At 44.5% G+C, this 13929-nt stretch overlaps 1 protein-coding gene across 1 annotated transcript in view; it reads right to left on the reverse strand.

The window, feature by feature from the left end:
* Nucleotides 1-3895: 3895 nt before the first annotated feature.
* Nucleotides 3896-13929, reverse strand: part of FGFR2 (fibroblast growth factor receptor 2) — a 99468-nt gene continuing 89434 nt past the window's right edge. Inside the window, exons 13-17 of the mRNA XM_052660647.1 lie at nucleotides 10894-11016; nucleotides 10267-10337; nucleotides 8844-8981; nucleotides 7066-7171; nucleotides 3896-4060 (exon numbers count right to left, since the gene is read on the reverse strand). Of these exons, the coding sequence (XP_052516607.1) occupies nucleotides 3896-4060; nucleotides 7066-7171; nucleotides 8844-8981; nucleotides 10267-10337; nucleotides 10894-11016 (603 nt within the window). The remainder of the gene's footprint in view (nucleotides 4061-7065; nucleotides 7172-8843; nucleotides 8982-10266; nucleotides 10338-10893; nucleotides 11017-13929) is intronic.

Genomic DNA, 13929 nt, shown 5'->3' on the forward strand with positions numbered 1-13929 from the left:
ATCACCCCACTCTAAGAAATAAACCAAACCAGTTCCCTCCCAATCCACCGTCCATCGTCTTTCTTCTAGGCTGCAGAAGGCTGCTGCCTCGCTTACGTTTCCCAGGAACCTCAAGTAGAGCCTCAAATTCCTAATCTGTAACAGCGGAAGTCTCTGTACCCGGCCCCACTAGAGTCTGCTTGTGGTACTGTACAAGCTAGCAGATCATCATCTGGTTCCCAGGGTGGGCGCTGGTCGTCAGTCCTTAGCTGTTCAAATCTGCTATGTGCTTTACCGCAGCTGCACGTTTCAGTCTCCTGTGCGTGGGGTCAAAGAACCTCCCAGAGCATCTGGTGGAGGGAAGCTACCTGAGGTCACCAGGGATGGAGGAACTGAGAGTGGAACAGAGTCCCTGGTTCTCAGGCAATCCACTGGAGGCCCAACTCCTCCCCACTCTTTACCTGCCCGCCCTGTCCAAGGCCACCACCAGCTGGACTTTGAGGCAACCTCTTTAATCTGCCCCCTCCCAGGCTGGAGACAGCAGGGCCTGGTACTTCTCCTTCCTCACCAACATGCCTGACTTTTGTTCATGTCTTGATGACAATCACACAGCGATTCAACTAAATCCCAATGTTTTCTTCGGTCCTAGGGTGAGAGGGCAGCGGGGAGCCATAAGCTTTACGATTCTTATCAAGTCTTGCCTATGTGTTTATTGGGAGCAGGTCTCAAAAAAAATTATGTCTAAAAAGCATCTCAGAAAAAGCACCTCTCATCCTTCCCATGGACCACATTACCTTCCTTCCCTTCCCTTCCTTCCCTTCCCTTCCCGTGTCCGATTCTTTTCGACCCCATAGACTATAGCCTTCAGGCTCCTCTGTGCATGGAATTCTCCAGGCAACAATACTGGAATGGGAAGCCATTCCCTTCTCCTGGGGATTTTCCCAACCCAGGGATTGAACCCGGATCTCCTGCATTGCAGGCAGATTCTTTACTGTCTATGCCACAAGGGGCGCCCCCTTGATGATGAAATCTAATTCTAAAACTAAAATGGCTATCAGCTGGTATAGGATAACAACTTACTTCATCTATTAACAATATAATTTACATTGTAAAAGTCATAAACTGCCCCTGAACAGTCTCAAAAATATAGAAGATATACCATGAAATTGCATGAATGTGGAGCATCAAGTCCTTCCTAAAGCCTGGCCAACCAAGGAGAGTCCACTGGTGAAGACGGCCAGAGGGCTACAGAAGTCTTCCTGTATACACGTGACTTTCTTAAAAAGGCTGCTTTCACTTATTTTTATTTTTTTTTTAATTGAAGTTTAGCTGATTTACAATGGTATCTTTTTCTTTTTTGGCTGTGCCCTGTGGCTTGTGGGTTCATTCCCTGATTAGGGATTGAACCCAGGTCACAGGAGTGAAAAGCACTGAGTCCTAACCACTGGTCTGCCAGGGAATTCCTGTGTTATCCTCTTTTTTTAAATCCCATTCTTTTAGGTGGTATTATACCCCTGTCCTGATAATAAACAGTACAGGGGATTGGCAAGTGCAGAACGAGGGCTGAGGTCACTCTTCAACTAGCTGGTGAGACCCTCACTTCACTAATAGCCTCAAACAGAACAAAGATGCCAAGGACAGCATCACCTTTGTCTTTGTTTTTCAAGAGAAATATTTTATTCTGAACTGAAAAGTTGAGTTCTGGCCAAGGATGGCACTTTTTCACCACCAACAGCCCCAGAGGGTTCTGAGAGCATGCCTGAAGTTCAGATGCCAGACTGTTTTTGTCTTCTGCTGGTGTGAAGGCTGGCAAGCTGATGTAATGAAGCCTTAAGAGTCACAGATACATATTTGTTAACAGGCAAAATGCTGTTTCCCTCTTCAGATTCTTGGTGGCATGGAAACAGTACAATTATTTTAAAAATCTGCTCAAGTTGTCTTTTTGAAAATTTGAAGCAAAGTGTTGTTTCCATACATCATGAGGATGGCAGCTTAACAGATTTCAAGGCGCCAGTATCCAGAGCTTCTAAATATCTCCCCTCTGATGGCCTCCCATCCTTAGAACAGCTGCGCATCCACAAAGCTCTCTCCCATGCCCTTCATTTGCTCCTCTGGGAGCAGCTAGGGCCCAGAAAGCAACACAGACTACTCTGGGGTCCCAGGAAGCAACGAAGCCAGGACTTGAACAGCCTTTTCTGATTTTCCACTAGATCCACCTGTCCCAGGTACTGCTGGGTCCTGGCCAAGCCCTCTGAGAAGTCACCTGTTTGTCAAACAACAGACCTCCCCAGCTCTACCTTCCTTCCGGGCAATCATACCATGCAGCACTGAGTCAGCGCCTCCGAGCACGGGAAACCACTTGGTAAGACACAAGGGTTAAAAAAATAAGCCGCATGACATTTATTTTGTCTTGTTAACATTAATATCTGTAGAAACATTTTTATTGTCAGTATAAAAATTAACAGGTTTTATTAAATACTTTCTCCAATTTCATAACACGTTAAAAATCAGTGTCATCCGCATTCATGTCGCACAGCCAGAGCAGAGTGAGAAGGTGTTTTTAAAGCAAAACACAACATGTTCATACAGAACGAACACCATGGCAGTAACATGACGTTGGCATCGGGCAGGATCTTTCGGTGAGGTCCTGCCAGAGGAGGTGGAAGCAATCCCTTAAAAAGATGGAAGGATCCCCCAAACTATCAGCAGAACAACTCAATGTTTCCATTTTCTCCGACGGGGCATGAAGATTCTAAGAGACTTCTCTGTTGCCAGTGAATCTGGAAGCCGTGATGAAGATTCGCCAAAGAGAATACAGGCTAATCTGATCAATGTGCAACTTGGCAGGGAGGGGGGCAGAAGGCCAGCGGCTGGACAGAACATTCTTTTAGCATCTCGACGAGAGTTCCTCCTTTGAGGAACGGATTAAGGCATCTTTTTAAGGGAACGCTGGTACCATTTGTCTTGGGAAGCCCAGTGAAAGGTCTATGGGCCCAATAACCAAGCTGCACCAAAATAACACACATTCTCATCAATGGGCTCTTTTAATACGGGCAGTTAGGTGGTTAAAGAACAATCATCTGACAGCAGAGTTGAAATACAAATAAACCAAAACTTCACTTCCCCCAAATTAGTCATATTTTGTAAATATTTCTCTTTTCAAAGGATCTGGTAACTAGTTAAGTTCAAGCAAGAGATTAACTAGTCTGGTGCACTGCCTGCATAGAAATGCCACTTAAATTACAAAAAAAAAAAAAAAAGATTGTTTTGTATATTACCAATTCATTAATAAATTAATGTCATATCATTTTTCCCTGAAAGCAAAAGTACTTTTCCACCTCTGCTCGGTGAAAATTAAGAAATTCTGTGTAAGAAACAGCATTTAGCAAATAGCTATATTTTTTTAAAAAAAGAGAGAGAGACCAATTTTCTAGGTGTGCTGGGATATCCATTTAAAATCAATACAAAAAATAATTCCTTGTAAATATATAATATATATTTATACATAATTTGAATATATTTACATACATCCAGCACCTATATACTGCAATTGTGCTCTATAAGTGTGCGCTGACATATATTTTCTCCAATTATTACAAAATTCACAAGGCAGGCAGAACGGGTGTCTGCCTCAAGTCCGGCTGGTCCACAGCCAGTACCCACAGTGGGTCCCAAGCATGTGGTGGCCCATGGCAGTCCATTGCCCCCACAACCTTCTTGTTTTCCTGGTGAAGATCACAAGTCTCCAACTGGATAATCAATTCTTTACACGTGTGCCGATCACTTTTCCAAATATTTACTCCTCTGATCCATATATACAAGCCAAGACAACAGGCTCCTGGAGGCAAGGCCCCCCCTGCTCAGTACAGCTAAGTTCCTGACGCCACCCTGTTTGGGGACAGGGGGACAGGCCCATTCATGTTTTAACACTGCCGTTTCTATGTGGATACTGAGGAAGGCAGGGTTCGTAAGGCATGGGGTCCGGAGAGAAAACAGAATCATCTCCCGAAGAGCAAGAACTCCTGGTGTCAGGGTAACTAGGTGAATACTGTTCAAGAAGCTGACTGAGGTCCAAGTATTCCTGAAAGAAGGGAAGAGAGACGTTTTATTTCATCGCGGGTCAGGATAACAAGGTGAATACGGTTCGAGAGGCTGACTGAGGTCCAAGTATTCCTGAAAGAAGCGAAGAGAAGACTTTTATTTCAAACACAGGCTCTTGGGACATTGATATGGGAGTCGGGACAGGATGGGGGCACCCCCAGCAGGGAGAGACCCACCCAGCCTAGCTCCCACCAAAACCACCTTGAGACCCCGACTTTATCTCCTCTAGGTTACCCTTCAATAGTTACAAACTATTGCCAAGTGGGGAACCCTAATACCCAGCTGAGTGGTCACCTCGATGGGCACAGACCCCAGGACTCGTTGATAGACCACATGGTTCAAACCCACGCCCAGCAAAATGGGGAAGATGCAAGAAGCTGTGGAAGTCCAAGACCTCTTTCCAGCGCTGAGACCCTGAATATTTATGTCACAAATTACATTTTACTATTGTAGCTTCTAGGATAATTTAAAGGGAATATGTCTTCATTCAGCGGGTAATTTCACAGATGCAATTCATTACTCTCAGAAGCTCTCTGAGTTGAAAGTGTAAACAGGTTCAAAAAAGGCCTGGATAGACTCATGTGTGTTACATCCATAATAGACAGCAAAAGAACGGTTTAGGAAAACGCAGGTTACATTTCAAAGTTTTGCAGGTTTGAAATTCAAAAAGGGCTCTTCTGCTCCCTGAAGCACTTAGTGGTGCTACTGTCGGACAACCCACCCAATGGCCCCCAGATAACACTTCTTTCGACTTAAAACAGGGTGAAAATCCTCTATCTGCTCTTGTGCAGCCTGTGAGCTAAGAATGGCTTTTAACTTTATGAAATGGTTGGGAAAAAGAAAAAAAAAAATCAAAAGAAGAATAACATCTCATGGTATTAAACTTTGTAAAATGTCCTAAAATTTAAAATTTTAGGGTTCATCAGTTTTATCTGAACGTAGACAGGTTTATTTATTCATTTACACATTGTCTGTGCCTGTTGCTACAGAGATCTACAAAGAGGCCCATGAAGCTGAAAATATTGACTGTCTGGTCCTTGACATAAAAGGTCTGCAAACTACGAAAAGATTTTTAAACTGGGGCCCTACTGGGTCTCACTACCTCATTCAGGCTAGCATGTTGGGGTGCTTCTGCTCATACCCCCAAAAGCCAAGGAGTATACCATGATACATGGTTTTGCTGAGAAGGGGACAAAAAGGTGTAGACCACAGCACAACCAGCCTTGGTGTTATCAAAGAAGGGCCCACAGAATGTTGGCAACTATACATTTTAACAGACAGGAAAAAAAAAAAAAAAAACCCAAACCACCCCTATAATTCATCACCAGGTTTGGCAAGAAAAAGAGTCCCCATCCAAGAACGGGGGAATGTGTCAGCTCCAACAGCATCAGCAAGAACCGCACGACTGGAAACAAACACGCCCACCACATCAAAAGAGAACTTTTTTGCTTACAATGATAAAAAAATGAAATTTTGTCCTAAATGGAACCATTTTTCTCCAGCATGTGGTAACGATTTTCAGAAGGAAAGAACTTCGATTTTTATATCCGTTAGACAATATGGCATTCTGCCTTTTTTTAAAAAAATTTAGGATGCTAGATGTAAATTTCAGGGTGAAAACAGGCCCACTTTAAATATAAATATGTAAATAAATGGCATAGAGCATGGACACAGGATCATTAAAACGGAACTTTAGTGCTTTTTCAGTTTCTAACTGAAGCCGTAAATGTTCAGATCTGATAGGGGGAAAAAAAAAACCTAGGGATATCAGTGGATTCCAAGTCTAGGGTTAAAGGAACTTATACTAGAAACAACAATTTTGGCAGGAGAAGAAAGTTGGTTGTTTTTTTTTTTTTCTCCCCTTGAACTGTTTCTTTCCTTTCAACTTCTGAAGGTCAGCTGTGTTCATTTAAATGCAATCTCTCCCTTTATCAGCCACAGTCAGACACACAGATAATATTGCTGGCTTAAGGTTTCAAATCACAACATTTTATTATTAAAAAAAAATCAATCTGAAACTATTAAATACATTATTTTAAAATAAATGTATTCTTTTCCTTCTAAAATGTTTAGGCAGTTTTAACCTTTTCTGTTGTTATCAAGACAATTGCGGGAGATTTCTCCCCCTGTCTAGAGGAACACTGCTCTATATCCTCATTATATATCTCTAAGTCATTCACTATTTCTCTCTGTTGTGGGGTTTTTTCTGCCTTTGATGGGTTCATCACCTTCCCTGCTCACATCACTTTCTTTCTACAACCAAAGATCACTCTCTCTGCATGGTGAAGTAGCCACTGACATGGCTGAGTGTGGACAGTGAGTGACAGAAAGAGGGTTTCTTTTGTAGTTATAGGTTATAACTATTTTATAGAAAATACATATTTTATCAGAAGTTTTCACTTAAAAATCCTGTAAGTCACTCATTAAAGAAGTGACTCTGTGTATGTTTACACTATGACCACACAGGGTCATGTAGGTCTATGTCCTGCATTATATAGAAGCTAGAATGGCACAACTTCACTTCATCCCGGCAAGTTCATTGGTAAGGGACCATCAGCAGCCCTCAGAGTAATGACCAGCAGTCCTCAGAGTAATGACCAGCAGCCCTCACACTAATGAGCAGGGCAAGGAATCCAACTAGCACAGAAACCCCAGCTCCTTCCCTCTCAAATCCAAATGCTGCGGTTTTGGACATTTTTTTCCTCCTTCCCCATCTTCCTACATACACACACCATGGACCCACCACCCACATGCCACAGTGAGGGGCAGCCTCAGGTGGGGCCCTTGTGTCTGGTTTTGTGAGTTGGAACTCTCAAGATGAAGTTCCAAGAAAAGTCAGGGTTTGGGAGGAACATGGTTTCAGTCTATCCAAGCCCGGGAACAATGATAAACTGTACCCCAGACTCCCACTGGGGAGGCTGCATTTCAAAAGCTGTACAGGGGTTTCCCAGCAAGGACCCTTGGCTTCTGGAAGGAGGCTCTTACCTCGTTGGTTGTGAGAGTGAGAATTCGATCCAAGTCTTCTACCAACTGCTTGAAGGTGGGTCTCTGTGAGGGTACTGCATGCCAGCAGTCTCTCATCATCATATACCTGGAAGAGATGGATTTCCTTGGTGAGTTACTTCCCTGAGGACTAGGGGTGTGGCTATAAGCCACTCTTAACAGTCAGTATAGAGAGATGTCCTCAATTATGAAAACGTATCAGAACGTCCCTAGCAACTGAACTGGCAGGTGGTGATCCACTCTGCCAAAAGAGGAACTGCTCAGTTCCTCTGAAAGGCACTTTGATTTACAAAAACATCACTTTATCCAAAATGCTTAGGACAGTATCTACACCATCAAAAAAGACACTTCTGGGAATTCCCTGGTGGTCCAGTGGTTAGGACTGAGCGCTTTCACCACCAAGGATTGTGGTTCAATCCCTAACCAAGGAACTAAGATCTCACAAGCAATACAGTATGGCCAAAAACCCCAAAAGACACTTCTATCTGTTTTCCTGGTTGACTTCTGGGATCCCTGTGGCAGTGACTTATAACAGGGCATCACATTTCCATACTTCTGGACACTGTGGGAAGAGCCAGGTAGGGGCGGGTGGGAATCCAGTCTTCCCTCCCCACACGCCCCTGCCAGGACCAAAGCTGCTCTACTGTTATCTGCCCGACACTCTGGACAAAGGTTCCTCAGTTTTGAAAAACTGAAATTTGAAAAGCAGAACATTAAGGCAAGGTTCTTATGAATTAATCTGTCGTCACTGAGCTATGCCTTCACTTCCTGATTAACTCCTGGACAGGCCTAGGCTCCCAGGCCTTATCTTGACAATGGGTTTCGACAGACCCTCTATAGTAGAAAAAGCCCCAGGAATGACAAGGAGCACAATAAATGGCTTTATATAATATACTATAAAATGTGACCATTCATCTGATGCCCACTGTGCACCGAAAAGCACTCATGGGATTACTGATATAAAATCCCCATGAAACAATACCCAAGAGACCGCAGTCTCTGGAACAATCCCTCTTCTTAGTTGACACTGGGAGCTGGGAGGAGAGACTCCTTTTCAAAGCACTGATTTTACTGCACAAGACACTTGTCACCAACACAAGTAATTCCATTTAAAGAACAGGGTAGGTTTTGCTCAAAACCAGTTTTATAGTCAGATCAGGATTAACAGTCAGACTATATTAGCACCTGGACAAATTTTTAATCCTCTGCACTGAAATATGGGTAAAATATAGGTAAACAGACACTAGTTCATTCACCCTGAGGGCTGTGGTCGAAATCCATCTATAATAGCATAGGTCACAAAGAGGCTGCAGAAGCACCCACTCTCTCCTCACAGTGCAGAGGCCACAGACCACTCATAAGAAATGGAGGCAGCCCCATGGGTCTCAGGCTTGTGCATGGGGGAAGGCTTGATGTATCTTCCTCTCACTCTGAAGAACAGCGAGGATAGCACAGCGGCCCAGGAAGATTACTGCAGGGCTCACTGTGGAAGCCTGGGAGCCCTCGGCCAAGCACCCAACACCTCAGTGGTGTAAAGCTCACTCCATACCACCCCAGAAGGATGCTCTTTCTTTTGGACAGTCAGGCCTGTCCATGGAACTCTCTATCTCAGTTCTGGGATTGAGCCCAGGAAGTCTCAGCAATTCTTTTTCTCAGGACATATTTAGAAACCTGGGGGCCTTAGGAAACGGAACCAGCCAGGAGAAGCATTAGTGGCGTGGTGGGTTCCCTGGGGCATCAGGAGAGACAAGAGCCCTTACAGTTCGTTGGTGCAGTTTGCTGGCTTGTCCATCCTATGTCCTTCCTTAAGCAGCTTAAAAAGTTCCTCCACGGGAATCCCTGGGTAGGGCGAGCCCCCTAACGTGAAGATCTCCCACATTAACACCCCGAAGGACCAGCTGCAAAGAGGGGAGAAAACAGCATTAGTAACCCATCTGAATCACAGAAACCTAAACACACCCAGTTAAGAAAACAAACTCCCCCACACTTCTTACACTCAAAGACAAATGACCGGGGCCCTCCTGCAGTTCATCCAACCTGCCCCTTCCTGTCCCCAGAAAGCGTCCCCAGATGACGATGAGGAGATATTCTGATGGAATTTTCCATCAGCCGACAACAGATAAGTGATGGTAAACCATCACTCTTTGGGGAGGGTGGAAAGGGGACACAAGGGATGGAGATTTGGTTCTTTCTTCCTCCTTCCACCACTTTCAAATAAAACTCTTTGTCTTTATGCGGTGTTATCAACATGAGCTTCTAAGCTGGAAACACACCCTCACTGATTCTATTAGGGTGAGTTTCAGAAATGAAACTGACTTCAGTTTTGTATCCAGCAAGAGAAGCAGCTCACTGCAAAACTGGAAACCATAAGGCTCTCCTTCTAGGACTGCTGAAGAGAACCAGTGGCCGTGCCACAGGCTCCATGCCTGCCCCAGAAACCCTCCCACCCACACAAGTAAGAGTAGCTCAACTGACTTTTTAACTTTCGGAATAATTATAGATTCACAGGAACTTATGAAAATAGAACAGTGTGATCCTCTACCTCTCACCCAGTTTCTCACAATGGTAATATCTTTCCACCAGATTTCCAAAGCTAGAATTCTAAAATACTGCTTGGAGCCTAGCCCTGATAGTATTTTTAAGTGTATCATAACTGAAATACTGTAGAGTTTTCACTCTATTGCTGTAATGTTATCAAGGCTGCAAAGACGAGGTTGGACATTTTTCAAAGGATAAACAGGGAGTAGGCTCTGTGGAGATCCCCTGAGTGGATCTCATCCCAACCAGCCTCCCCACTGTAAGGACAAACCTAGGATGGGGAAAATACGACAAACCACTCTCAAGAAGGAAAAGTTGAAGAGCGCAAAGAACATGCCAACAGCTCGGCAAATTAGATAGCAGCTTTGTACTTGCACATCCATGAGTAAGTTGAAGGCGGGAGCTTCCGCTCTGGCAGGAGCAGGTTAGCGGTTCCACCTCCCGTGTGCTTTGAAGCCAGGCAGATTAGTAACAGAGCATTGGTTACCAGCCTAGCAGAAAATCCGTCCTTTCTAAGGCTGGCTCCTGCACTTTCTCTGCATGTGTGAAATGCAGCAGGCACCAAAGAAGGAAGGAAGGCAAGGAATGGACTAGATTTCTGCAAGTCAACCCCAGGGAGAAGGCAGCGACAAGGGAGTTACTCACACATCACTCTGATGGGTGTACACTCTGTCGAAAAGGGCTTCGGGAGCCATCCACTTGACCGGAAGTCGGCCCTGCAAGCGTGGAAGAAATGTAAAACCCAATATACTAAAACCGGTTTACTTTAGCAGCCCCCACCGGCCTGTGCCCTGTTTATTTTAAGAGCCGACACTCTAATGGTTTTTGCTGGAGAGTCATTAGTGGAAAAAAATACACTCCAAGGGGACTACGCAGAGTGTGGGAGATGCACAGATATGGACATGTTGATAAAGGGTCGTTTCCTCGTGATCATACATCTTCCCCAGCACGTTGACACACCCTGGCCCATTTCTAGGTGAAAATTAACCCAGAAACTCACCAGCTCCAATCTTTGCTAGGGAATTTCCGGACGAGGAGCCTTATGAAGATCCTAGAGGCTGATTATTCAGTATATAAGACTGGCTCACATTTACTAAGAGTCTTAACTCAGAGTTAAGCCTGAATTTGCTTATTGAGAAGTTTGTAAGCAGTAACGCAAATGAGCAGGAATAAAAAGGCATTGGTCTATTAGTTCTGAACATTACCTTTCACCTGGAACGCTCCGTGCCTCCCCTCTAACCCTCTCCCACCATATCGTCACCATAGACTCACATTTGTGGTCTTTTTGTAATAGTCTATATTGTTGATATCTCTGGCCAGTCCAAAGTCAGCTATTTTCATCACGTTGTTTTCTGTTACCAAAACATTTCTGGCAGCTAAATCTCGATGAATGCACTGAAATAAAAAAATTTTTTTAAAACTTATTTCAAAATGCTACAAGGATAAAAAGGCACATCTTATAACGTAGACAGAAAATACAACTGAGGTCAAAAATCGCTGTTTCTTTTCTAATTAAAGACTATGGCCCCAACTATTTCAAAGAGCAAAGGCAGATAAGAAACCACACGCCTTTTTAACTTCAGTTGACTGGCATCCTTCACATTGTGAAGACTCAAATGCAATTTTTCCCTCTCTGCAGTTCAGGACCCTGTTTTCTTGCTCATTTTTGACGCTGTCCCCCTGCTGAGTTCCACCCCATCCCTTCTCTTGGCTCACTCTCCTCCTCTCTCCCCACCCCTTCAGATTCCTTGGCTTAACTCCTCTCTCCCTCAAAACAGAGGACCTGCCCCATTAATTCTGTATATTTCCATACATCCTCATGGCTCCCATTCTTAGCTACATAGGAAAGATCTTCAAATTCTTATCTCTATCCTGACCACTCTCCTGGGATCCAGATTCTCATTTTATCAGGCTACAGGACACTGCCACATCCCTTTGGCACCTTAAGTTCAAGGTCTCTACTCTTATCTTCTCGGTCTTTTTCATACACACCTGTGATATACACACCAGACTTCTTTATACACTCCTCCCGCGTTCTTTTTGATTTCAACTCCCAAATGCCTCTCCAATTTGTCCACCCAGCTCCATCCTCACTGCCACCTGCTTAGTCCGGGGTCTCATCACTGCCCACCCCCCATGCCCCACAGGAGGCCACAATGACTACATGACCGTCCCTGTGCTTCCAGACTTAGCCCTATTGCATCTTTTTTTGTTTTCCTCAAATTTTGTTTCTGAAGGAGCTGGTCACATCTGTTCCGGGCTTATATCAAAATCACTGCCTATCTATCCAAATTCTCTGTCCAGTTCTCACCCAACACCTGGCCCCCACATAGGACCCAACCGATGTCTGTCACATACACAGGGGCCAGGAGCTGAGACGCTTACTACAGGGCAGCCGATTCATGGTTCTGATGTGATCTTTTCAGTCTCAGAAAGCTCTAGTCCTTATAACATCTATATCTCCTTTCTGCAAATGATATGCTTTTGTAAGCTGTTGAAAGCGTTTTAGTTGTACTTTAATACACCAAAATTTCATCAGGATACATAGTAATTGCGGTCCCAAATCATCACCTCCTATTTTTGGAAATGTGAGGTAGACAGAGGTAAACAAACATCCCTAACAAAGCCTTTTACTCAGGTTCTGGGCAAAGGCAAACTATTATATGAAGGAGAGACTCCTAGCAACCCCTCTGATATGGGTGAGATGGGGCTGATTTTAGATAGATACTACAAGAAACAGGCCATTTTAAAAAAAGAGCAAGCCAAACTCTCCCTGAAGAATGAATTAGGAATAATTTTTTTCTGCCCACCCTCCAACTATTCCTTGTTTTTATCTGCGTCTGTGGCCCCCCGGATGGGCTAAGGTCACTGAAGGGAAAGCAAAAGGAGCCCACACGCTGCCTGTGCCCGGCCAGAATGGAAGCAAGAAATGTGAGAGCTCCCAGAAGCCGCCCGGGGATCCGGTCGGGGTGGGAGCCGGGTTCCTGGTTTTGGAGGCCTCTTCAAATGGAACTTCCAAGTCCTGGGCCAAACTTTCCCGGTGGTGTGCTCCCCGCTGACAAGACTCTGTGCGTTTGGCAAGCCGTGCGGTCAGAAGAATCTGGCTCCCTGTGCACGGGGCTTCGACCACACATAAGGGCTCAACTATGAGTCACCATGATGGTGACCTCCATTTTCACTGTGAAAGCCAGAATCCATCACTAGCCTCCTGCATCCCAGGGGGCTGGGAAACACCAAAGCCCACCCTCTGGGCTGAACAAGAAGAGACTTGGAACCAATACCCATGAAAAAGAAAATAATCAACGTCAAGCCAAATTTACATCATCTGCAGAAATCTGAGTTGTTCTCCAGTGCAAAGAGCTGGCCATTTTACATAACTAGAGCTCTTTGGAATATTTGGTATTCCGTTTTATTTTTAAATAAACGAAGGTAAACGGGTCCCTAAGGGAAGGAAAACGAATACCTCTATGACCCTGACAGTGTGCTGGGTGCCTCTGCACAGCTGATCACATTAAATTTCCAAGGCAACTTATGAGATGGGTGTTATCATAGCCATTTTAAAGATGAGGAAGCTAAGCTTAAAAAAAAAAAAACCAGCAAAAATAAAAACAGCTGTTCAAGTTAAACACCTTGGAGGTTTAACTGTCCTTAATATTTTATAAAAAAGAAAAATTAGAGTACTTTGCACTAAAAATAGAAAGGCTTGCATAACTGGGATAAGGCTCAAACACCACATCACCCATTGTATTGCTGTACACATCACAGTGTCTCTTAGCTTGTCCATCTCCAGTGTTGCCAACTTAAGCACAGGACTGCAGGTTTATCTCACATGCCCAGCACAGAGCCTGACGCCGTCAATGTCCACTGAGCTGAATTTCTAATTATACTCCATCAGCAGTGAGCCAGATGTCACAGCCAACAGTTCCTCAGGTGGGTCTCTAACAAATGCATTGCCATCCACCGGGACAGAATCCATGTGGCAGAGCTATGATCTGACTGTTTCCTGCTTCTCCATTTTCCACTACCTGAAATAAGCCCTCCAGTTTTAGAAGCAGGTTCCACTCAGGGTACCATCCTTAAGATCAACTAGAACCTGCTCAAATCTGTTCTAGGTCCTTAATTATAGGCGGCCTTTGGCAAAGAGCTTTGGAAACATGACTGCGAAGCCTTAGGAAACAGGACTCTGTCCCCTCTATTCCACCCTGGGTTGGCAAATGAAGCCCCAGCACAGGGCATTTCTTCTCATCTTCTTGGTCTTTTTCATATACACCTGAGAAATACACACAGAATTCTTTACACACTCCTCCT

This window comes from Budorcas taxicolor, chromosome 23 (genome assembly GCF_023091745.1).
Source record: "Budorcas taxicolor isolate Tak-1 chromosome 23, Takin1.1, whole genome shotgun sequence".
Lineage (NCBI taxonomy): Eukaryota > Metazoa > Chordata > Mammalia > Artiodactyla > Bovidae > Budorcas > Budorcas taxicolor.